The 26718-nt window shown below is 44.3% G+C and overlaps 2 protein-coding genes across 2 annotated transcripts; both read left to right on the plus strand.

The window, feature by feature from the left end:
- Positions 1-7097: 7097 nt before the first annotated feature.
- On the plus strand, positions 7098-11708 carry LOC136529114 (LRR receptor-like serine/threonine-protein kinase RGI5). The gene is made up of 2 exons (XM_066522184.1): positions 7098-10517; positions 11089-11708. Exons 1-2 carry the CDS (start codon positions 7682-7684, stop codon positions 11475-11477), a joined length of 3225 nt encoding a protein of 1074 aa, XP_066378281.1. The 5' UTR covers positions 7098-7681; the 3' UTR covers positions 11478-11708.
- A 991-nt stretch (positions 11709-12699) lies between these two features.
- On the plus strand, positions 12700-26699 carry LOC136526224 (polyadenylate-binding protein 3-like). The gene is given in 9 exon segments (XM_066518965.1): positions 12700-12763; positions 14318-14744; positions 24829-25162; positions 25304-25381; positions 25463-25552; positions 25657-25899; positions 26004-26174; positions 26428-26536; positions 26539-26699. Coding segments are annotated over 9 exon segments (1677 nt in total).
- Positions 26700-26718: the final 19 nt, after the last annotated feature.

Consider the following 26718-nt stretch of genomic DNA (forward strand, 5'->3'; position numbering starts at 1 on the left):
TACGCTAATGTCATGCTTTGTTTTTTTAGTGGTACACAATCTTCCTTGTGACTACCAAACTATATTTTCGTGTGGTAGAAGATTAAGTGTAACTGAACACTTTTATTGATTTCCAACGGAAACCTACACAAATCAGAACAAAACTTCTATGCTATACAATCTTTTGTAGTAATCTAAAGGTCCAGATGCAACATAGAAGGTTCCTCACAAAATTAAAACTTAGACCAATCTCAGTGGGAATTTCATACCCATTCATTATAATTCCACATCAGAAAAGTGATGAGGTGACATAGAAATTAAGAGGAGAGAGAGAGAGAGGTGAGTTTCATCCTCACAGAAAGATCACAATGCTTCCTAGTCAATGAAACTCCAGTAAAACCTGCATTGTGAGCTTACAATTTCATCCCCATGTGTTTTGGTCGATCTTGTGCAGCTCGCATCCTCACAGTGCACTATGTGTCCCATATTTATCATGCGCTTTTGGCTATATGCAATTTATTCTGCATATACAGCTCTATTATATGTTTTATATCATAAGAATATTGATGTAAATTAAATTATTTTTGTTGACAATTTTTAGGCTAATACCTAATTAGATAGTACACAAGTGGTTATATTGTTCATATAGCACATTTGATCACAACACTATGTAAAAATTAGATGCTACAAGTAGTCTATGAAATAGTGAAATGAAAATATGGATCGAGAGAGACTGTTGTTTCACGTACCAGTTTTCAAGATTACCATATGTTGAAAATAGATACATGAAACCTTCCACTGGTTCTAGCCTAATTAGTTTTAGATAAACGAAGGATAACTTTTGATTTATGCTCTAACTAGATTTACAAACACAACTATTAAACTCATAAACAAACTTCATATATTTCAACATTGCATTGGTCACTCTGATATGCATCGGCAACTCCATATTTATCAGAAGGTTGGAACTAAATAAACAGTGCACAATATGCCTGTATATTCCATTAGAAGGTGGTTGTAGTACCTTAGCTTATTAGTAGGAGTATTTTGGTTTTGGTCTATTGTGGTCCACGTGTTGTATTTTAATGAAATTAGTCTCATATTAGTTGTTTATACAGCTTTGGCCAGCTTAAAATTCTTATTTTTCTAAATATAGTATCTCCGGGTTAATTCTTTTGCATGCAACAATGATGAAAGTATAGAAGAGGTGCCATACATATACGTAAGAGGTGCCATACATATACGTACTTATTTTGCGTTGGAGCTGGGCCATAGATTTTAGCCAGGGTGTTAGTGACCAACTCGAGATAAGTTGATTATAAAGTCTAGAAAAATCAACTTTTCTCACTAAAAATATTCATGGGGATGAGACTGATGATTTGCATTTCATATTAGAGTTATAAACCATTATAAACTATGTCCACCACCGCATTTAGTCACTACACAGGAAAAATACACACTTTCGTCAACTTGATTAACTCTTGGTATATCGATCCTATAAACAGGTTGGATCTGACGGGGCAATCTGCTAGTACAACCCGGACCCAGTCCAGTGCGGGCACAGTCAAAAAAGGATAAGAGCAACCTTAAATAAAGTCATTTTCAAACTAAAATATTATTTGTCAGATGCTTAACACACTGATCTACGAGCCAGGTCCTGTCAAATTAGTAATCCGTTTTTCACTGTGTATTTGTTCCCAGTTTTTCAAGTAATCATGTCAAAGTAGTATGCCCTATTCTGAGAGTACTTGCCCCACCCTTCAGCGCGTTATTATGATTGTCGAAACATAATTATTATATTACTATTCCTGGTAATCCCATATTACTATGGTGACTTATTTGATACTCCTCCGTTCAAAAAATGGTACTGTACAATTTTAATTTTCATAGATCGAGTAAAAGAATTGGTTTGACCGCCAAACCTATTTAAAGACATAAATAATATTACTATTATTTATAAAATATTATCACTATTTTCTATAAATATAGTCAAACTCAACACAAATGATTTTGTCCAAATATAGAATTGTTTTTTTTTGTACGGCCAGAGTGTAGAGCAACTCCAACAGATGGTGTATATTTGTCTTGGAGTCTAAATTTAGACTTTTTAAGGAAAAACAGTACTCCAACAGGTATTGTATCTAGTAAGCCAAAGTAAGAAGCCATGTATCCCGTACTTCTCGCTATCTAGAAATAGCATGCTGCAGCCGCTCGCTATTCCTCTTCCCTTCGTGAACTTTTGTCGACGCTCCCCTCCCCGCATGAATTTCTGTTGTCGCTATCCGGAAATAGCATGTTTTCAAATATACAAGAGGCAAAATAGCTAGGCTATTATATTCATAGGACTTTTCTATTTTACACAACGGCTAAAACAAGAAATTTGGCTATTAGTTTTAGACGAACTCTTGGAGTTGAGGACCTATATTTATATGAGTGGTTTGATCTTGCTTGACGGCCAAATCATTGTATAAGAACTCCCTGTAAAATCATTGTAGAGCTTTATTTCAAACAAGTATAAGGACTTGAAATGTCCAGGATAATAGCCACTGTTTTCTCAACTATTGGAGTACTTAGGAGAAAATTTTACGTTAGGTTAAGAACTCCAGGTCAAGCACTCCTTACTGATAGAGCAGTTCTAAAAAAAGGGGTACTCCTTACGGATGAAGTTTTATTAACAGTGTTTATGACTCGTTTTCACACAAAGCTGAGGGCGCGTTTAGTTGCCCCTAAAGTTGGCGCCGCCGGAAATCCTTTAGGTACTGTAGTATTTCATTTATATTTGGTAATAATTATCTAATCGTTGACTAATTAGGTTCAAAACGTTCGTCTCGCAAAGTACAACTTAACTGTGTAATTAGTTTTTGATTTCGTCAACATTTAGTACTCCATGTATGTACCGTAAGTTCGATGTGATGGGAAATCTTCTTTTTACATAGTGTCAAAGTTTGGATTTTGGGTAACTAAACAAGGGCTGAAACATGTGAGCAGAGAGCAGCAACATGTCAAGTACAAACCTCTGCAGTTTCCACTTTGTTTAACCCAATTCCCCAAACCCACCCACCTCCAACCCCTTGGAAACCCCAACCCACCATCTTTTTATCCTGTTCATTCACAACACGGTAAAAAAATCCAAACCAAAGGCGTCCACTCTCAGACCACAGCAAGAAAAGAACAGAGAGATAGAGTTTTCTAAAAAAAAAGGTGCAGTAAATATCACCAAAGGCATCCACCACACCAGCCGGCCCTGCCTTTAGACCGAAACCCAATGGGGCATGACCATGAGAGAGACGGGGTCAGTAAAATTTGAACTGCCGAATCCCAAAACTTAGAAAAGGGCGCTTGCTTAAGCTGTCTTCAGTAACCGTGACCCAAAGTATAAGACATATTCGTCTTTTGGATAGCGTTATAGACAAAGTGTTCAATACTTTTTTTTTTGTCTTCTTCAACAATAAGACCAAAAAGACAACCCTTTCTGCAAATGGGTCTTCAGGAAAGAGGATACTCACATTTGGGTTATGCCTCTCCTAGCACCAAAAATAAATTTTCCATATAGGTACTCTGTTAGAGATTATAGGTATTATGCTAGAGACTTATTTTGAATTTGAATTCTGTAATAGATCTCATGTTGAAGATAGTCTTAGAGGGTGTTTGGTTCTTTAGTCGCTTTCTAAAATTCATGTCACATCAAATATTTAGATACTAATAAAGAGCATCAAATATAGATTAATTATAAAACCAATTACATAGATGGAGGCTAATTTGCGAGACGATTTTTTAAGCCTAATTAATTTGTCATTAGCACAGGTTTACTGTAGCACCACGTTGTCAAATCATGGACTAATTAGACTTAAAAGATTCTTCTCGTAAATTAGTCGTAAGTTATGCAATTAGTTTCATAATTAATCTATATTTAATACTCCATGCATATGTCCAAACATTCGATGCGATAGGAATTTTAGGAGTGACTACAGTAACCAAGGCCTTAGCCGCTTGCATTTGCATTGCCCATTTGCCCCCTCTCTCTCTCATTAAGCGCTTTTACTTTAAACACGGTGCCCCATGCTTGCAGACTGCTAGTGTTCGCTTGCCTAGCTCCCAATATCATCAAATTCTCGGGCTTCCCAAGGATTCTGACCCGAGGCGTGTACGAATGGACTAAAATGCCCCAGGGTTCTTGGTACGGGCCTGTGGATCTGGCCTAGGGTTTGGAGGGCAGAGTTGCGAGCTTTTTGGGATTTGCACGGTTGGGATTAGCGAGGGGGATAAGCGAGCGAGCGGCTTTAAGTTATTGGTCGGACGGCATGGGCTGCGTGTCACCGCGATCCCTATGGGGCGGGCGCCGGTGGGCTTTGGTCCATCAGTTGGGCCTGTTTAGTTCAAGGCCCATCGCAACCGATGCAAGCTTTTGTTTTTATTTTTATATAATATAATATACAAGTGGGAGAAAATGATAATAAGCTTTTTCCCACTCATTTCCATATTTGTAGTAGTAGAGCCTCTTTGGCAGAGCTCATGCAGGGGCTTCAGCTCCGGCTCCTGTAGGAGCTGTACCAAACGTCTGTTTTGGAAAGGACTCCACATTGAGAGCCGATCAAGAGCCGGAGCTATTTTTGTCTACGCAGGAGAAGTTTCAAAAACGAGCTTCACGTGGCTCCTTACTATGGGTTCATGTCGTCTAGTGTCAAGGAGCCATTTTGCCAAACGTTTTTCAGAACGGCTTCAGCTTTTCTAGAGGAACTGCTCCTTAAAAAAAAAAGTCAGAGCCATTTTCAAACAAACCAAAACCGTGCCAAACATGACGTACTATCATGTGGTCTTTCCTTTTCCGTAGTCACCGGTTCCTGCTCACCAGACCTTCCTTTTGATTATTCTTGGTACTGAAAGTGTATTAAAGAACTTCTGGGCATCAAATGCTATGGTCCTTTGGTCAAATATTTAGCTTGAAATAAGTGCCCTTTTTCGTACACCTGCACTGACAAGCATCAAAATACTGCTTGTAAGCTGCTTAACAGATAGGAGTACTTACGACCCCTATTACCCGGAGCCGCACATTTGCACTACTACTAGGAGTACTCCCAAAAGAGTTCAAATAAAATAAAACAAGGAAAAAATTATAAACTAGTACTCCGGAGTATAATTCTCCACTACTAAAAGAGCAGCGCTGTAGCAAGATATACTGAAAGATGCATCGGAAAAAGAAAAAGATATATTGAAAGATGAGAAAAGTGTATTACGAAGTGAGAATATTTTAGTATAAAATTTGAATAGATAAAATCAAATGTTTTGGGACAAGGGAGTACACATGTTCACTTCTTTTATAATCCGTACTTTTTAGCTTGTTTTTTTCAGCCGGAATAATATTTTTCTCTCAGAACAAATCAGCCGGAACAGTGTTTCGGCTTGTTTTTTCAGCGAAGCGAACGGAGCCTAGAGCTAGGGATTACTCCCTCTAAACGGGGCTTGTTTTTTCAGAATAGCTGTATTTTCGGCTTCTCTTATAATTCTAGGGGAAGTGGACATAAATTATTTCTTCATTTACATTAAAAGCTTAGAGCTAAGGATTACTCCCTCTGAATGGGGCTTGTTTTTTCAGAAAAGCTGTATTTTCGGCTTCTCTTATAATTATAGGGGAAGTGGACATAAATTATTTCTTCATTTACATTAAAAGCTTAGAGCTAAAGATTACTCACTCTGTCCCATAATAAGTCCCAGTGGCGAATCTAGGAACACAAGTCAGGAGGGGCTTATCTTTGACTACTCCCTCCGTTCCATAATAAATCCCAGTGGCGGATCTAGGAACATAAGGCAGGAGAGGCTTGTTTCATAATCTTTCATCTCTAGTCTCTTCTTCCAAGCTTGAATATGTGCATATTTGTATGAGACTTAGGAGGGGCTCCATGCTCCAAGCAGCAGTAGCGGCGGCTCGAGCCCACCCCGCCCCGATGCTAGATTTGCTCCTGATAAGTCCATAATAAGTGCAATTCTAAAGTTCAAAATTTATCATAAAATAAGTGCACCTCTAGGTATGAACAACCTAACTCTAGTTGTATTTTTTATTTTCTCTCTTGCTAAGGTGCAATGATTACATCTTTATAGAGATATATATGTAATTTCTCACCAGTATAGTATTGATCTCTTCACCTAAGGTCAAAGGCTTAGAAGTGCACTTATTTTGAGACGGGGGAGTAGTTTGGACGTTTGGTAGAGCTCGTCTTTCTGGTTTTTGAGCTTCACTTCTGATGGAGTGATTACGGTGGAGAAGCGGGGGTGGGGAGCTGCGAGAATTGATTCCAGTGGTGATTGAACGGGGAGCGAAGAAGATCGGTGGAGAGTAGGTTTATTTTTTTAGCTCATAGCTCTCCATCATAGTCCAGTTACATTTTAAACGTTTAGTAGAGGTCAAATAATTGGCTCCGAAAAAGTTGGGAGCCAAGATCTGCCAAACTATCATTGAAAAACTTGTTCCTCACTGCTCTTTATTTAAATATTCACCAAAACTGCTCTAGAATCATTTGTCATCTGCTTTCCTCTCTGTGCCGCGACCAGAATAAGTTAAGGAACTAGAGTTAGAGTTAAGAATCAGATAGCAGAGCTCTACTAAATATATATAAACATACTCCGTATTGGATAGTAGCAGTAACTTGCAATTTCCATGTCTTTTCGTGTTGAAACGGATGCACCAGATAGTGCAGCACTCCAGCCTTTTTACTTCTTTTTTCGGGTACGAAAAGTGGCTTTCTAGGCCACAAGAAAATGCGAAAATCACTCAACTCACGAGAAACTGCAAACGCCTACTAGTTAGGGTGTAAATGATGCACAGATGAATCCAAGCAACAAGTGACCAAAACTGCAATTAAACAAGTACTAAAGCTCACTCAGCAACAGTGACACTTCCAGCCAGCCCAGCCGGACCTACGTTGAGAGGACCTGTCATAGCCACCCATTAAATACTGCTCCATCTCCCAAGAACCGCAGATAAGACCAAAACGCCCGGGGTTTAACGCACCCCAAATCAAAGGTTTAGGGCGCGTTTAGTTGCTGCCGGAGTTGGCGCCGCCGGATGGACTGTAGCACTTCAGTGCACTGTACCATTTTGTTTGTATTTGGTAATAATTGTCCAATTGTTGACTAATTAGGCTCAAAACGTTCGTCTCGCAAAGTACAACCAAACTGTGCAATTAGTTTTTAATTTCGTCAATATTTAATACTCCATGCATGTACCGCAAGTTTGATGTGACGGGGAATCTTCTTTTTGCATAGTGCCAAAGTTGGGAATTTTGGTGAACTAAACAAGGGCTTAAGCAACCAATTTGTACTAGTACTCCTACTCCTCCTCCATAATCCATCTCCTTGCTGGCCAGGCGGCGTAACTGAAGTGAGGAAGAGGGAGGAGACGGAGCTGGAGAGAAACGCCAGTCACGGCCTCCATATGCTTGTTGGGTGCGGCGCAAGCAACTACGGCAGCTGCTGAAAGCGAGCGACCGAGCGAACCTCACCACTGCACCCCCACATGCCTCGGCGACCATCGCGTCCTGCTCTTCCTTGCTCTTCCCAGTAGCAAGCGACCGAGCGCGCCGCGCGCGCATGCCGTGACCTCACCGTGCCGGGCGGCCGCGCTCTCGGTTGAAGGAAAAAAAAAGTCGTCGCCGCACCTTTTCCGGTTCCCGCGGCGGGTTCTTGATCGAGGCGGTTGTCGATAATAATGGCGCACCACCGGCGGGCCCGGCTCTTCTCTGTGGTCGCCGCCGCCGCTCTTCTGGTGCTGTCGGTCGGGCCGGCCGCGGCGCTGTCGCCGGACGGCAAGGCGCTGCTGTCGCTGCTGCCCGGCGGGGCGCCGTCTCCCGTGCTGCCGTCGTGGGACCCCAAGGCCGCGACGCCGTGCTCGTGGCAGGGGGTCACGTGCTCGCCGCAGAGCCGGGTGGTGTCGCTCTCGCTGCCCAACACCTTCCTCAACCTGTCCTCGCTGCCGCCGCCGCTAGCCACGCTCTCCTCGCTGCAGCTGCTCAACCTCTCCACCTGCAACATCTCCGGGACCATCCCGCCCTCGTACGCGTCGCTTTCCGCGCTGCGCGTCCTGGACATGTCCTCGAACGCGCTCACCGGCGACATCCCCGACGAGCTCGGCGCGCTCTCGGGGCTCCAGTTCCTGCTCCTCAACTCCAACCACCTCACCGGCGGCATCCCGCGCTCGCTCGCCAACCTCTCCGCGCTCCAGGTGCTCTGCGTCCAGGACAACCTCCTCAACGGCACCATCCCGGCATCGCTCGGCGCGCTCACCGCGCTCCAGCAGTTCCGCGTCGGCGGCAACCCGGCGCTGTCGGGCCCCATCCCGGCCTCACTCGGCGCGCTCTCCAACCTCACCGTCTTCGGCGCCGCGGCTACCGCGCTGTCCGGTCCCATCCCCGAGGAGTTCGGCAGCCTCGTCAATCTCCAGACGCTGGCATTGTACGACACCAGCGTGTCCGGGTCCATACCCGCCGCGCTCGGCGGCTGCGTCGAGCTGCGCAACCTCTACCTTCACATGAACAAGCTCACCGGCCCGATACCGCCGGAGCTCGGGCGGCTGCAGAAGCTCACCAGTCTGCTCCTCTGGGGCAACGCCCTCTCCGGGAAGATCCCACCGGAGCTATCCAACTGCCCCGCGTTGGTGCTGCTCGACCTGTCGGGCAACCGGCTTACCGGCGAGGTGCCCGGGGCGCTCGGGCGGCTCGGCGCGCTCGAGCAGCTGCACCTGTCGGACAACCAGCTCACGGGGCGCATACCGCCGGAGCTCAGCAACCTGAGCAGCCTCACTGCGCTGCAGCTCGACAAGAACGGCTTCTCGGGCGCGATCCCGCCGCAGCTGGGAGAGCTGAAGGCGCTGCAGGTGCTGTTCCTCTGGGGCAACGCGCTGTCTGGCGCGATCCCGCCGTCGCTGGGCAACTGCACCGAGCTCTACGCGCTGGACCTGTCAAAGAACCGCTTCTCCGGCGGCATCCCCGACGAGGTGTTCGCGCTGCAGAAACTCAGCAAGCTGCTACTCCTGGGCAATGAGCTCTCCGGCCACCTACCCCCGAGCGTCGCCAACTGCGTATCGTTGGTGCGCCTCCGGCTCGGTGAGAACCAGCTCGTCGGCGAGATACCCAGAGAGATCGGCAAGCTGCAGAACCTGGTGTTCCTGGACCTGTACTCAAACAGGTTCACCGGCTCGCTGCCTGCCGAGCTCGCAAACATCACGGTGCTGGAGCTGCTGGACGTGCACAACAACAGCTTCACCGGTGGCATCCCGCCGCAGTTCGGGGAGCTCATGAACCTGGAGCAGCTCGACCTGAGCATGAACAAGCTCACCGGCGAGATACCGGCGAGCTTTGGCAACTTCAGCTACCTTAACAAGCTGATCCTCAGCGGCAACAATCTGTCCGGGCCATTGCCCAAATCGATTCGGAACCTGCAGAAGCTGACAATGCTGGACCTGAGCAATAACAGTTTCTCTGGCCCGATACCGCCGGAGATCGGCGCGCTGTCTAGCCTGGGCATCAGCCTGGACCTCAGCTCGAACAGGTTCGTCGGCGAGCTGCCGGACGAGATGTCTGGTTTGACGCAGCTGCAGTCACTCAACCTCGCGAGCAATGGCCTCTACGGCAGCATCTCGGTTCTGGGTGAGCTCACCAGCCTGACATCCCTCAACATCTCGTACAACAACTTCTCTGGCGCCATCCCAGTGACGCCGTTCTTCAAGACATTGTCGTCCAACTCCTATATTGGCAATGCCAACCTCTGTGAGTCCTACGATGGCCACTCCTGTGCGGCGGACATGGTTCGCAGGTCCGCCCTGAAGACGGTTAAGACCGTGATCCTCGTATGTGGTGTTCTGGGGTCAGTCGCGCTGCTGCTTGTTGTGGTTTGGATTCTGATCAACAGGAGCAGGAAGCTGGCTAGCCAGAAGGCAATGAGCTTGTCAGGTGCTGGCGGTGATGATTTCTCCAACCCCTGGACGTTTACACCATTCCAGAAGCTCAACTTCAGCATTGACAACATCTTGGCATGCCTAAGGGATGAGAACGTGATCGGCAAAGGTTGCTCGGGGGTGGTATACAGAGCGGAGATGCCGAATGGGGACATCATCGCAGTGAAGAAGCTATGGAAGGCCGGCAAGGATGAGCCGATTGACGCCTTTGCGGCTGAGATTCAGATTTTGGGGCACATCAGGCACCGGAACATCGTGAAGCTACTTGGGTACTGCTCTAACAGGTCTGTCAAGCTCCTGCTTTACAACTACATTCCCAATGGCAACCTGCTGCAGCTCCTGAAGGAGAACAGGAGTCTGGACTGGGACACGAGGTACAAGGTTGCCGTTGGAACAGCGCAGGGGCTGGCTTACCTCCACCATGATTGCGTTCCGGCGATACTCCACAGGGATGTCAAGTGCAACAACATACTGCTCGATTCCAAGTATGAGGCCTACTTGGCTGATTTTGGGCTGGCCAAGCTGATGAACTCCCCCAGTTATCATCACGCCATGTCACGCATTGCCGGTTCTTATGGATACATTGCTCCAGGTAATAAGCTAATCTTTTTGGTGTATTATTAATCAACATTTTTCTGTTCTTATTTCTTCAGCAATTAGACTGTAGTAGTGCAGAAGAGCAGCAACCCCAATTAATGTCACAACTCAGTAGTTCTTTGGTAATGCTGCTGCTAAGCGAGAATCTTTGACCTGTGGTTGCTTCTAGCAACCTTAACCTTGTTCTTCATCAGTTGCTTGTAGCTTAAGCTGGTAACAGTGATCACTCTGTCTTAACACTGGACCCGTTCGCTTGTCATATAAGCCGTACTATTTCAGCGAACGAACAATGTTTTTCTCTAACAACAAATCAACGAACAATACTTTCAGCCATGGCTTTTCGGCCACTAAATGAAGTCTGTCCTAGTCCACATCCAACTAGTACATACCACTAGTTCCCCACATCACAAGTATCCTTTTTGTCGATTGGAATATGTTGGCTTGATATTGTTTCTATAGTTTCTTAACGCACTATATAATAATGTTACATTGCTTGATCATAGATATGACTGGATGATCATTTTCAAAAGAATCAATCATTAACATATATCTGTGATACATTTCAGAGTACGCGTACACGAGCAACATCACGGAGAAGAGCGATGTGTACAGCTACGGCGTGGTGCTGCTGGAGATCCTGAGCGGGCGGAGCGCGATCGAGCCGGTGGTCGGTGAGACCAGCCTGCACATCGTGGAGTGGGCGAAGAAGAAGATGGGCAGCTACGAGCCGGTGGTGAACATCATGGACCCGAAGCTGCGGGGGATGCCGGACCAGCTGGTGCAGGAGATGCTGCAGACGCTGGGCGTGGCCATCTTCTGCGTGAACGCTGCGCCGGCGGAGCGGCCTACGATGAAGGAGGTGGTGGCACTGCTCAAGGAGGTGAAGAGCCCGCCCGAGGAGTGGGCCAAGACCTCGCAGCAGCCGCTCATCAAGCCCGGCAGCCAGCAAGGGTGACCGTACCGACGGCATTGGACCGGTTTCTCTTTTGGATGATTTCGCATCGTTGGTGGAGCAAGAGGCTCGAAAATTCGTTGTAGGGACGCAGATTGCAGCAGGTAGAAGAAAAGAAGGGAAGCGGAGTAGGTTTTTGATAATTCAGGGGCTAGCTTAGCTTTGGTTAGGCGATTCTTGTACAGTTCAGGATGGTCTCGCAGCCCGTTTTAGGGGAACTTGATGGATGAAAAATTTTCTTTCAATACATGAGCCGTGTGTTCGCTTTGCATCTTCTGGTAGATGCAAAATGCTGCTCACTACGACCTGTCAACCTACAGGTGTCTGTCTTACCCACAAATTGAATTTAAATTTCAATTTTAGCTCGGTCAAAATCTATCTGTATTCGTGCGAACAGGATTGATGAGCAACTAGCTGCGCCGTCCTCAATACAAATAGCCAGCAGACGACTATTATCCGTTCTTGGTTTCGTAGGAACAGTGAGTGACAGGCAAAGCCCGTTGCCCCCATCCGTCGGCCGGTACCAGGCCCAGGCGGCCTCGGCACGAGCTGCTCTGCCACTGGCGCCAACACTGGACGGCGAGGTGCAGGCTCTGCTTCGAAAAGAGGTAGAGGGACCTGCTGCTGCCGCGGCGGCTGCACGGCGGTGGGCGGGGGCGGAGGAGACACGGCGGCGAAGCCATTGAAACAATCCGAGGAGGCGTTCGCGCGTAATCGCTGCCGCCGTCAACTGCCAGCCCGTGGAACGCCAACGGCGTGAATAACTCGTGTTGGAGCTCCGCCGCTGTGGAGAGCCTATCGTCACGTGGAGCGCTACCGCGTCCGGCCCACACGCGTGTGGAAACAAAAACTCCGGACAAAGCGCGTAGCCCAATTTCGGAAGCTGGGTTGGCATAGGCCGGTTACGGGCTAGAAGCGGGTAGGGTTGGAGCGTCGGGCTAAAAGCGCGTAATTATTTGTTTGCATTAGGCAGCCTGTTCGTTTAGGTTGGATTGGTTTATAAGCCATGACTGTTGACTGATTTAGTATTAGAGAAAAACACTGTTGGGTGGCTGATAAGCCAAGGCTTATAAGCCAGATACAGGCTGTCGAACAGGATGATGATTCGTGTCATTTTTTTTAAGAAAGGAAGTACCCCGGAGCAAATCCCCTTTATTCGGATTTGGAAAGGCATAGCTGCAGCCAAGCAAAATTATAGCGTAGATCATGTTTGCTCTTGCACAACATGTTTGGTTCAAAACTTCAAAAGGTTGTTGGTCCAGGCAGGCTTTGCATCAAGCTTCCCAGAGGTTTGATATTGGATGCCTAGGACCAAAATAGACATGTTTCTCAGGCGTCCGATTTTAAACGTCTAGAGCCAGAATTTGTTGCCTAGTAGACATTTGCCTGCTAGGTCTCAATCTAAACACGTCTAATAATTTAGACAGGTTATAAGTTATTGGTGAAATTTTGTATGCAAATCACAGTAACAGAGCAACTTCAAAAGACTCTCTAAATCCTTCTTAATTGCTAGAAATATAAATTTTGATGATAAAATACCCTCCAACACACTCTTCAATTGGTCATCCAAATATAACCATTTTCTATTCCAGATTTTCCGTTGCCAAAGATAGAAAACGAGAATAGCTCTGTAGAGTGTAAAAAAGGTATAAAAAAACTATTGAAGTGTGGGAAGATATAGAAAACAGTTTTTATGTAAATAACTCTCTAAATGATGATTTAGAGAGTGAGCTTTATAAAAACTTAATAGTTTGGGGATTTTATGGCACATCACCAATTCACGTAGGACTGCAACACTATCCATGAAGGGCAAACTACAGGAGCAGGAGCATCAAAACAAAGACCATTGGTGTATTGCAAAATTTTGAACTTTGACAACTTTTTCATTTGAATTCGTTTAGGGTCCAAAATACTCATTTCAAAATCAGATGGACATAAAATGGGAAGGACGAGTATCCCAAATGGCCACAAGTGTCTTATGGATGGAGTGTTTAGGGTATGAACACGCGAAGCCTGAGGTCATGGGTTCGAGCGCCGACAGCCGCATGTGCTGGCCGGTATGGTCTCTCGGTAAAGCGTGAAAAATCATGTGACTTGTAACTTGTGACTTGCACGCACGTGTGGCTGTCCAGTGTGGTCTCCTGGTAAAGCACGAAAAATTGCTTATATGTCTCACAGTATTAAAAAGTGTGCTATTTTTCAGCCCAAAATTGATTTTTTGAAAAACCTCATCAACCAGCAGTGTTGAGCCCCTCGCCACTGCCACTTTCCTACTAATGGTTCAAGAAACCTACAGTGATTGGGTTTTTGAACCGGCAGTGAAGAGCTGTTTTGGGCTAGTGTATATAAACGATCTCACCTGTGTTAGAATTTAGGAGGACTTAATAATTAACACCAGCTCAAAGATTAAAACACCTAGACCACAGGGGATCACGTTCAATAGCCGACGTTACTCCATTAGTACATTACTCCCTCGGTAAAAAAAAATGTAATTACGGTATTCGTGCCGGTCAAACTAGTTCAAATTTGACTAAGTTTATAGTAAATAGTATTAGTGTTTATGTCTCCAAATAAATTTATTATGAAAATATATTCTATAACGAATCTAATGGTACTTATTTTGTATCATGAATGCTACTACTTTTTTATATAAATTTAGTCAAAGTTTATACTGTTTGACTTCTAAAAAACGAGAATTGCATTTTTTTGTGGACAAAGAAAACATAGCTTTGATTATCAATTATATGATATATTATTCAATTTTGATGTAAAAGCATAGAATGATATTTATCAATATATCTATAAATTAAGTTTATTATAACTTGGATTATGATTACTTGCAGCTACTCGTGCACTGGAAGCTTTGAATTTTACCCCATTGAGTGGAAAGTACATCCGGGTTATGTTCTCTAACCGGGATCCAAGCCTGCGTAAAAGTGGACGCGCTAACTTGTTTGTAAAAAACCTTGAGCCTAACATTGATAGCAAGAACCTGTATGAGATCTTCTCTTCCTTTGGCACCATATTATCATGCAAGGTGGCCATTGATTCAGCTGGTCAGTCAAAAGGGTATGTTTTTGTACAATATGAGACTGAGGAATCTGCTCAAGATGCAATTAACCGACTTAATGGTATGCTAGCAAATGACAGAGAAATGTTTGTGGGCCTACACATGCGCCGTCGGGACAGAGAAGTCAAGTGCACAAATGTATATATAAAGAACTTGCTCACTGAATTCAATGATGATGATCTTCGCCAGGAGTTAGCACCATTTGTGTAACACCATAAAATTTGCGTAACTTTGAAATAAGAGAAAATGATTAATTATGTATTTTTGTAGGCATTTGAATTTAGGAAAATAATAATTTTATTAAATTAAAATCAAATGTACGATCACAATCATGTGCGTGTGTCCATGCTGCTGCATATCTTTTTGTATTGCTTGATTTGAAATCAGATTTCAAGGTTAATTGAATTTGCATTCAAAATTGATTTTGAAATTGTTTTGAAAAAATTGGAAAAAGGGAAAACGAATTCCCCTCTCTCCCCTTCCTTTCGGTCTGGTTGGCCTGCTTCTGCTCGTGGCCTGCTTCCAGCGCCGGCCGCCTCATTTCCCTTCGCGCGGCCCAGACGAGCGCCCGGCCCAGGTCGTGTTGCGCCCCGCGCCTCCCTTCCCACAGCGGCCCAGCAAGGCAGCTGGCCCAGCTCCGCACGCCGCGCCGCATCTCCATCCCGCACGCCGCGCCACGTTTCCATCCCTGTGACGCGCCGGGCCCGCCCGTTAGGTGCTCCTCCTTCCTCGCGCCATAACCAAGCCGGAGACCACCGCGCCGACGCCCGTGTCTGGCTCCACCACGAGCCTGTGCCGTGCCTCCCAAGACGTCGCACCCCTTTAAATATCGCCCGTGCCTACGCCGCCCTCCTTATCCCGTCTTGCAGCAAGCTTTTCGCCTCGCCAAAGAGCTCGCAACCGCCTCGCCCTAGCGCCGCCGCAAGCTGTTTCGTTAAGCGCCGCGCAGCCATCGTCGCCTCCCGTCCGTTCTTTTCGGCTCCAGTGAGATCCCCATCTCCTCCGCTCTCTCCCCGTTTCACCGGTAAGTCAAACCGTGCGCTGTAGGCCGAATACTGAGAACTCCGGTGAGCCGGCAATGGCGCCGCCGCGACCATCTTTTCTGGCCGGCAGTCGTCCTCCTTCCCCGCTTGATCTGTTTTGGCCCGTTAGATCGGGATCCAATGGCCGATATCCAATGAACCGATTTGACTGGTTGTTTTGCAAAAAGGTCCCTCGGGTTTTTAATTATAGAACCTACTGTCCCTAGCGTCTTTCTAGATTCCGTTTTCTTTTTATGAAAGCGTACTTTGGTTCGGTTAGATTGAAAATACGTTTTCAGCTATTTACAGTTGTGTCACTCAACTTGTTTTAGCCATAAAATCTCTATTTTAACTCCGATTTGATCCGTTCAAGTTGCGTTAGGTTCATAATTAAGTAATCTACATGTTCATACTACTGTTATGTTGATTTTCAACTTTTAAAATTCGAGGTTAGATTTAATCTATTATTTTACTAAAGGAAAACTTGTTTAATTCATAACTTCTTCATTTTAGCTCCGATTTTTATGATCTTCGCGTATGTGTGTTCGTAGCGAAACGTAGATTCGTTTTTCAAACTTTCCATCTTGATTTTATGCTATTGGTGTACTGTTCTAATCTATAGCTTTTGTTTGCTATGCCTGATTGCTCCTGGATGCTTGTATGTTGCTGTGATTATCGAGTATAGACAGTGAGGAATTCGTGGGAGATCAAGGGTACTACTTTGATGAGCAGGATCAGCAGGAGTACTTTGCTCAAGGCAAGTATAGCATGGGATCATCCTTGTTTCCTATCCACTTTAATACATTAAATTCATGTTGCATGTGTCACCTTGATAGGGATTCCCTAGAATTGAACTTATACCTTGTCACCTACGGGATATGCATTGGATAGCTTTGCTAGTGCTCAATTAAACCATGATCTTGTAACTTGACTAATGGTATATGCAATAAACATTAAAATATGACTTTTTAGCAACTTGGAAACAGGGGGCTGAAGTGTTTAGCTACTTTTCTAAATGCTTCAGATTCCTCTCCCTAAGGACTTATCTATAAGTGATCATCCGGGACTTACAGTACAGCTGTAAGGGCTACATGGCTCTGGCATTAGCTCAGTATAAGAAACTTTTCTAGCTTGTTAGTGGTTACCTTTATTGGCGTAAGAATGGCTTGTCAAATCGGATATAATGCGGCCTCTGTCTCCATGTGTATAGGTTGCGTGTCAATGTGCCATCGGGAAGGGGGGCTCTACATCTGTTTGCCGAGTGAATCTAATGGCCCTTACTTGTTAGACGAACCTTTGAAAGGCTTCATAGTGACCCCTGCCTGCTCACCTTGAAAGTGTTTTGGGAGTAATTAATCTGGGCATATGGGTATTACGACTCATAGTGAAAGTGTATAACCTCTATAGAGTGTAAAACTAGTATATCAGCCATGCTCACGGTCACGAGCGGCCTTGGAATATTTATGGAATAGATGAACACTAAGAATTATCTGTTTATGCTATTCATTATTCATGGTTACATTGATCATGTGTTTTGCATTGGGAATTGAAACAACTTGATGCTACTCTTAAGCTAAAATTGTGACAACTAAAAGCTGAATGCTGTTAAACCTATATCAAGCCTTTTGAGCCTCATGAACCCCATGTTACACTTGTTGAGTATGACATGTACTTACGCTTGTTTATTTTCATTATTTGGATAAAAATCCCGAATGGGTAACAGATGGCCATGGGTATGATGATTTTCCTGAGGACTTCTAGACTTGTGGTCAACCAGTCGACGTCCCTATGATATGAAGCTTCCGCAAGAAATATTTTCTTTATGTTTCTGCTATATCTATGTGAAGACTCTGTCTTATTCGTGATGTAATAAACACTTATGATGATTGAAGGGGGACCGTGATGCCTAAGAGGGGCAGGGGTGAATTAGGTAACTTAAAAATCTAACTCCTAAACTATGGCCTCTTTTTCTAACCCTAGCAAAACCTATGCAAAAGATAAACTATCTAAATGTGCAACTATAGTTTTGCTAGTGTGTTGCTATCTCTACCGCAAAAGGAGTAATATAATCAATGTAAATGCGGAAGCTAAAGACCAAGGTAGAGATATGCAAACTCCCGTCGATGACTCTGGTATTTTTACCGAGGTATCGAGAAGCTCATGCAAGCGTTAGTGCAGAATCAGCAGAACCAACTAGTTGGTGGAGCATCGCGTGATAAGCATGGTGAATTCTTGAAGGGTCATCCCCCTGTGTTCTCTCATGTCATTGATCCACTGAAAGCAGATGATTGGTTTCATGCAGTGGAAAAATAGCTCAACATAGCGCAATGCGATGATCAACAGAAGGTGTTGTACGCTTCAGGACAGCTCTAGGGAGAAGCTCAAGACTGGTGGGAGTCATTCGAGTATGGACGTCCTGCTAATGCTCCTCCTGTCATCTGGTAGGAATTTAGGGAGAATTTCAGATCCTATCACATACCTGAAGGACCGATAGAGTTCAAGCAGGAGGAATTCAGAGCTCTAAAGCAGGGATCTATGTCCGTGGTGGAGTATCATGATAAGTTTGCTCAGTTGTCATGTTATGCTCCAAATGAGGTGGCTGATGATGCTGATAAGCAACGCCGCTTTCTCAAGGATCTGTATGATGGTCTGCAGCTCCAGCTTATGTCCAATACATACCCCAATTTTTAGACGCTGGTGAATCACGCCATTGTTATTGACAATAAGCGCAAAGAGATAGAGGCCAAGAAGAGGAGGCTTCAGGGGCAGGCAACTGGAAGTAATACTCGTCTGCGCATCAATCCTCAGCAAGGCTTCCAGCAGAAGTTCCAGGGCTACCCAATCAGTGGAATCATGGTCAGTACCCCTAGCGCAACCAGAACCAGTAGCAGAATGGCAATCAATGCCCTTAGCAGCAGAGTGGTCAGCAGACAGCACGACATTGAGCGCCCAACAACACTTCCATGAAGACTAGTGCCCCTAGCACTCCTAGCAAGTGCTTTCGTTGTGGTAAAGAAGGTCACCTATCTTATAATTGCCCTGAGAAGCCCAACCAGCAAACCTCCAAAGGCAGAATAGTTATCAGAAGCCAGCACCCAACATAGGAAAGGTGAACCATGTGTCTACCAAAACGGTGCTTGCAGAACCAGAAGTCATGCTCGGTATGTTCGATGTCAACTCAACCCCTGTCACTGTTCTTTTCGAATCTGGAGCTTCGCATTTATTCATATTACAAGCATTTGTTAGAAACCATAGCATACCATTATGTGCCATACAAGATCCTCTATTAGTAAACTCACCGGGAGGTAGTATGCAAGCTTCATATCATTGTCTTTCGACTAGTCTATTCTTAAGGGGGTAGAGTTTAAAGTGAGCCCCATTGTGCTGAGAACGTCTAGCATTGATGTGATTCTGGGTATGGACTGGATGAAGCAACAACAAGCAGTCATTCAGTGTTAGGAGAAGGTAGTTGTTGTGACCACACCAAATGGGGATAGAATCAGTGTTGAAGTTGTGGTACAAGCATAGCCGACAGCTATAGTGAACCAGCTTGATGATAACGTCAACAAGGAGGACCTAGTGGTGGATGAATTTCTAGATGTGTTCCCCGATGATTTGCCAGGTGTGCCACCCGACTATGACATTGAGTTTATTATTGAATTATTACCTAGAACTGCACCTATAGCTGAGCATCCATATAGAATAGGGGTTAATGAATTAGAGGAACTTAAGAAACAAATAAAGGAGTTATAGGAGAAAGGTTTTATTCGTCCTAGTTCATCACCTTGGGGAGCACCGGTTGTATTTGTTGACAAGAAGGATGGTACTCAGAGGATGTGTGTTGATTATCGGTCACTCAATGAGGTTACTATCAAGAACAAGTATCCGTTACCTAGAATTGATGACTTATTTGATTAGTTGAGAGGTGCTTGTGTTTTCTCTAAGATTGATCTCCGTTCTAGTTATCATCAGTTAAAGATTCGTGCAACTGACATACCCAAGACAACTTTTACTACGAGGTATGGTTTATATGAGTACACCGTTATGTCCTTTGGTTTGACCAATGCACCTGCCTACTTTATGTACTTGATGAATAAGGTGTTCATTGAGTTTTTGGATAAGTTTGTGGTCGTATTCATCGATGATATATTGGTATTCTCTAAAATAGAAGAAGAGCATGTTGAACACCTAAGGTTGGTCTTGCAGAAGCTTAGAGAACACAAGTTGTATGCTAAGCGAAGCAAGTGTGAATTTTGGTTAAAGGAAGTTTCTTTCCTAGGACATGTTGTCTCTAATGGAGGAATCGCAGTAGATCCAAGCAAGGTGAAAGATGTATTAAATTGGAAACCACCAACCGATGTGGGAGAGATTCGAAGTTTCTTAGGATTGGCTGGATACTATAGAATGTTCATAGAAGGTTTCTCTAAACTTGCCAAGCCTATGACAGCTTTGTTGGAGAAAAATACTAAGTTTGTGTGGTCTGAGAAGTGCTAGGCTAACTTTGAAGAGTTGAAGAAGAGGTTGACTACCGGTCCAGTGTTGGTTTTACCAGATTTGAACAAGAGCTTTTTGATCTATTGTGATACATCTCGTCAAGGTCTCGGATGTGTTCTTATACAAGAAGGGAGAGCAATGGCCTATGCTTCCCGACAGTTGAGAAAGCATGAGTTAAATTATCCTACTCATGACTTGGAGTTAGCAGCAGTGGTTCATGCTTTGAAGATATGGATGCACTATCTTATCGGGCATAAGAGTGACATCTATACTGATCACAAGAGTCTGAAGTACATTTTTACTCAGATGGATCTGAATATGAGACAACATCGATGGTTAGAGTTGATCAAAGATTATGATCTAGAGGTACACTATCATCCTAGAAAGGCGAATGTTGTTGCCGATGCTCTTAGCAGGAAGAGTTATGCCAATGAGGTGCAAGTGACATCGATGTCAAGTGAGTTGTGTACTAAATTTGAGCGACTAAATTTGGGCTTTGTTACTAATTTAGTGGAGTTGGTGTTGGAGCCTAAACTGGAGCTAGAAATACGTAAGGGACAGTTACAGGATGCGAAGTTGAAAGAGATAGCGGAAAACATAGTGATTGATAAGGCACCAGGTTTCCGTATGGATGACAATGGAACTCTGTGGTTTGGGAAAAGACTATGTGTGCCTGAGGATAAGGCTATACGAGAGGCAATTCTTCGTGAGGCACATGAGTCTGCTTACTCTATTCATCCTAGAAGTACCAAGATGTATTTAGATTTGAAAGAGAAGTATTGGTGGTGCGGACTGAAAAGAGATGTTGCAGAATATGTTGCTTTATGTGATACATGTCAGAGAGTCAAAGCTGAACATCAAAGACCTGCAAGATTGCTACAACCAATGAAGATACCTGAGTGGAAGTGGGAAAAAGTTGGTATGGATTTCATTGTTGGGTTACCACATACTCAGAGGGGCTATGATGGAATATGGGTGATAGTGGATCGGTTAACTAAAGTTGCTCACTTCTTACCGGTCAAGACTACCTATACTGGACCCCAATTGGCTACATTATATATGGAGAGGATTGTGTGTCTACATGGAGTGCCCAAGAAAATTGTGTCCGATCGAGGTACTCAATTTACATCTCATTTTTGGCAGCAAGTACATAGTTTGTTGGGAACAAAGTTGAATTTTAGTACAACATATCATCCATAGACAGATGGACAAACTGAAAGGATTAATTAGATTTTGGAGGATATGTTGAGAGCTTATGCATTGCAGTATGGTACAAGTTGAGACAAGAGTTTGCCTTATGTAGAGTTTTCATATAACAACAGTTATCAGAAGAGTCTCAATATGACACCTTTCGAAGCTTTGTATGGACGAAAGTGTAGGACCCCGTTGTTTTGGAATCAAACAGGAGAAACTCAAGTGCTCAAACTAGATGTTCTAAGAGACACAAAAGAGCAAGTACGGATGATCAGAGATAACTTGAGAGTGGCTCAGTATCGATAGAAGTGCTATGCCGACACTAGGAGAAGAGAATTGGTTTTCGAAGTAGGGGATTATGTTTACTTGAAGGTGTCACCTATGAGAAGTGTGAGGAGGTTTAACATGAAAGGGAAGTTAGCACCAAGGTATATTGGACATTTCAAGATTTTAGGGAGACGTGGAGAAGTAACTTATCAGTTGGAATTGCCTGCGAGTTTGTTAGGTGTACATGATGTGTTCCATATGTCTCAATTGAAGAAGTGTTTGCGTATACCAGAGGAGCAGATACCATTAGAAGAGCTTACTGTTAAGAAAGATCTCATTTATGAGGAGTTTCTGGTAAGGATTTTGGAGACAGCAGAAAGAGTTATAAGGAGCCAAGTTATAAAGATGTGTAAGGTTTAGTGGAATCGGTATACAGAAGATGAGGCTACTTGGGAAAGAGAAGATGATCTAAGGAAAACATACCCACAGTTATTTTAGTAAGCGTCGTCTGAATCTCAAGGACAAGATTCATTATAAGGGGGTAGAATTGTAACACCTTAAAATTTGCATAACTTTGAAATAGGAGAAAATGATTAATTATGTATTTTTGTGGGCATTTGAATTTAGGAAAGTAATAATTTTATTAAATTAAAATCAAATGTAGGTTCACAATCATGTGTGTGCGTCCATGCTGCTACATATCTTTTTGTATTGCTTGATTTGAAATCAGATTCCAAGTTGAATTGAATTTGCATTCAAAATTGATTTTGAAATTGTTTTGGAAAAAATAGAAAAATGGAAAACGAATTCCCCTCTCCCCTTCCTTTCAGCCTGGTTGGCCTGCTTCTGCCCGTGGCCTGCTTCCAGCGCCGTCCGCCTCATTTCCCTTCGCGCGGCCCAGCCGAGCGCCTAGCCCCGGTCACGCTGCGCCCCGCGCCTCCCTTCCCGCAGTGGCCCAGCAAAGCAGCTGGCCCAGCTCCGCACGTCGCGCCGCGTCTCTGTCCCGATGACGCGCCAGGCCCGCCCGTCAGGTGCTCCTCCTTCCTCGCGTCGTAACCAAGCCGGAGACCACCGCGCCGACGCCCGTGCCCGGCTCCGCCACGAGCCTGTGTCGTGCCTCCCAAGACGGCGCACCCCTTTAAATATAGCACGTGCCTGCGTCGCCCTGCTTATCCCGCCTTGCAGCAAGCTTTTTGCCTCGCCCTAGCGCCGCAGCAAGCTTGGAAAGCTGTCGCTGTTTCGCCGAGCGCCGCGCAACCGTAGTCGCCTCTCGTTCGTTCTTTCGGCTCCGTTGAGATCCCCATCTCCTCCGCTCTCTCCCCGTGTCACCGGTGAGTCAAACTGTGCGCTGTAGGCCGAACACCGAGAACTCCGGTGAACCAGCAACGGCGCCGCCGCGACCATCTTTTCCGGCCGGCCGTCATCCTCCTTCCCTACTTGATCTATTTTGGCCCGTTAGATCGGGATCCAACGGCCGGTATCCAATGAACCGATACGGCTGGCTGTTTTGCAAAAAGATCCCTCGAGTTTTTAATTATAGAACCCGCCGTCCCTAGCGTCTTTCTAGATTCTGTTTTCTTTTTCTAAAAGCGTACTTTGGTTCGGCTAGATTGAAAATATGTTTTCAGCTATTTACAGTTTTGCCAATCAACTTGTTTTAGCCATAAAATCTCTGTTTTAACTTTGATTTGATCCGTTCAAGTTGCGTTAGGTTCATAATTAAGTAATCTATAAGTTTATACTATTGTTATGTAGGTTTTCAACTTTAAAAATTTGAGGTTAGATTTAATCTATTATTTTATTAAAGAAAAACTTGTTTAATTCATAACTTCTTCGTTTTAGCTCTGATTTTTGTGATCTTCGCGTCCGTGTGTTCGTAGCGAGACATAGATTCGTTTTTCAAACTTTCCATCTTAATTTTATGCTGTTGGTGTACTGTTCTAATCTATAGCTTTTGTTTGCTATGCATGATTGCTCTTGGATGCTTATATGTTGCTGTGATTATCGAGTATAGACGGTGAGCAATTCATATGAGATCAAGGGTACTACTTTGACGAGCAGGATCAGTAGGAGTACTTTGCTCAAGGCAAGTATAGCATGGGATCATTCTTGTTTTCTATTCACTTTAATACATTAAATTTATGTTGCACGTGTCACCTTGATAGGGATTCCCTAGAATTGAACTTATACCTTGTCACCTACGGGATATGCATTGGGTAGCTTTGCTAGTGCTCAATTAAACCATGATCTTGTAATTTGACTAATGGTATATGCAATAAACATTAAAATATGACTTTTTAGCAACTTGGAAATAGGGGGCTGGAGTGTTTAGCTTGTTTCTAAATGCTTCAGATTTCTCTCCCTAAGGACTTATATGTAAGTGATCATTCGGGACTTATAGTACAGCTGTGAGGGCTACATGGCTCTGGCTTTAGCTCAGTATGAGGATCTTTTCTAGCTTGTTAGTGGTTACCTTTATTGGCGTAAGAATGGCTTGCCGAATCGGGTATAGTGCGGCCTCTGTCCCCATGTGTATAGGCTGCATGTCAATGTGCCATCGGGAAGGGGGCCTCTATATCTGTTTGTCGAGTAAATTTAATGGCCCTAACTTATTAGACGAATCTTTGAAAGGCTTCATAGTGACCCCTGCCTACTCACCTTGGAAGTGTTTTGGGAGTAATTAACCCGGGCATATGGGTATCACGACTCACAGTGAAAGTGTACAACCTCTGCAGAGTGTAAAACTGGTATATTAGCCGTGCTCACAATCATGAGCGGCCTTCGAACATTTATGGAATAGATGAATACTAAGAATTATCTGTTTATGCTATTCATTATTCATGTTTACATTGGTCATGCGTTTTGTATTGGGAATTGAAACAACTTGATGCTACTCTTAAGCTAAAATTGTGACAACTAAAATCTGAATGTTGTTAAACCTGTGTCAAGCCTTTTGAGCCTCATGAACCCCATGTTACACTTGTTGAGTACGACATGCACTTACGCTCGTTTATTTTCATTATTTGGATAAAATCCCGGATGGGTAACAAATGGCCATGGGTATGATGATTTTCTTGAGGATTTCTAGACTTATGGTCAACCAGTCGACGTCCCTGTGATATGGAGCTTCTACAAGAGATCTTTTATTTATGTTTCCGCTATATCTATGTGAAGACTTTGTCTTATTCGTGATGTAATAAATACTTGTGATGATACTATTCATAATTTGTCGACTTATGTGTGTGACTAATCTCTGGGCGCACATAAGATTTTGCATTCCATTTTATCCTTAAAATTGAGTGTGTCAATTTGGTGGAATTACAAGTGCTGTGGTCATGAGGGATGTTAATGGTGTCTCCAAATGTTTTGGTTTTGTAAATTTTGAAAAACCAGAATTTGCTCTAGAAGCAGTTAAAAAGGCCAACGGAAAGGCCATCAATGATAAGACTTTATATGTTGGAAGGGCTCAAAAAATGGCAGAAAGACAAGCCGAGCTGAAAACAAAATTTGAACAAGGCAGAGATAAGAAAGTTGACAAACCTAATGGTATAAATTTATACTTGAAGAATATTGATGATAGTATAAATGAAGAGGGATTAAAAAATTTATTTGAAGAATTTGGTCAGATAACTTCATGCAAGGTACTTCTATTGTTATATTTCAATTGCTAAATTTCTATTTTGTTCTTTTGATCGTTGGCATTTTCTGAAGAAGAAAAAAAGTTCTACGTCTACTTTTAGTATACAATGTATTGAGTGTTAGAGCTATTGATAATTGTTTAGGTCATGGTTGATGCTCAAGGAAGGAGCAAGGGTTCAGGATTTGTGTCGTTTGCTATCGCTGAAGCTGGCCATAATGCAGTAAGTTGATACTAATTGACTTTTGTTGTAAGACTTAGTGTTTGATGTTTCTAAGATCTATTATGGTAAACCACATGTCAGATAAATGGAATGAATGGTAGGATTGTTGGAAAGAAACCGCTCTATGTTGGTTTAGCTCAACCTAAGGAGGAAAGAAGAGCCATGCTGATGGTATGTAACCTTGTGGTTTGTTTTTCCAAATGTTTTACTGTTGTTGCGTGCGCACAAAATTTGTTCGATGAACAGGAAGTTGAGATTGACCTCATTTTTGCTAGGCACATTTTGCTCAACGTAACCTGGCAATGGCAGCTTCTCCATACGCCGGACCTCAGCAGGTTTATTTTGGTCACCCTACGCCTGGTCAGATCCCACCTCAGGGTGCAGTCTTTGGGTTTCCGCAACACTTCGTTCCAGGAATGGGGCCTGTCTCTCCAGTTATGATGCCACACAACATGCAGAGATCAAGGTATCCTGGGCAGAGGATGGGTGGTCCTGGTGCATATCGGCAGCAACAGGCGGTATGTCCGTTAAAATCATCATAGGATTCATCGTTCTTTTTATTACCAATCATGTGTGGCATTCCATGTTCTTCTGCTAATAGTGTTTTCAATCTCTTACTCAGATGATCCACGCAAATGCCAATCACAGCATCAGGTACATGCCGAATGCCAGACACGGGGCTTACCCTGCAATGCTGCCTCAGGGCTTCCCAAGTGCCATGGTGTCGCAGCAACACGATGGCAGCAGCGTAACTACCGCTGTAGCATCCGCTGGCCCGGCAGAGCAACAGCAGGTAATAATGGAACTCACCGTTCTGTCTTTTAACACATCACAAATCCTAAAGTGCTTCAAATCTTTCAATACATCCACAAACTTTCAAGTGGATTATTACAAGTTTCTGGATCGAGTTAGCCATGTCGACCATGAGCTAATTTATAGCATTGCTGATATCTCGTGGCAGATTAAGATTTTTGTAGTGCCACTAGAAGTACATCATTGATGAAATCCATGCTAACATGGGCCTTTGTTCTTTTCATCGTGTACAGATTCTTGGCAACAAGTTGTACGCGCTGGTTGAACAGCTTGAGCATGATCGCGCTGGCAAAGTGACCGGGATGCTACTCGAGATGGACAAGATCGAGATCCTACAGCTGTTGCATCTCCGGAGGTTCTCCGGGCCAAAGTCCGTGAAGCTATGGCTGTTCTACAGCGAACCAAAGACGGAGGCTCAGCCGATCCTGCTGCAACCACCGCCAAAGCGGAAGAAGGCTCAGCCGATCCTGCTGCTGCCGTCGCCGCACCAACCGTGAACGCCTGAGCGATTGATGAGCTCGCAT

This window comes from Miscanthus floridulus, chromosome 19 (assembly GCF_019320115.1).
Source record: "Miscanthus floridulus cultivar M001 chromosome 19, ASM1932011v1, whole genome shotgun sequence".
In the NCBI taxonomy this organism is placed as follows: Eukaryota; Viridiplantae; Streptophyta; class Magnoliopsida; order Poales; family Poaceae; genus Miscanthus; species Miscanthus floridulus.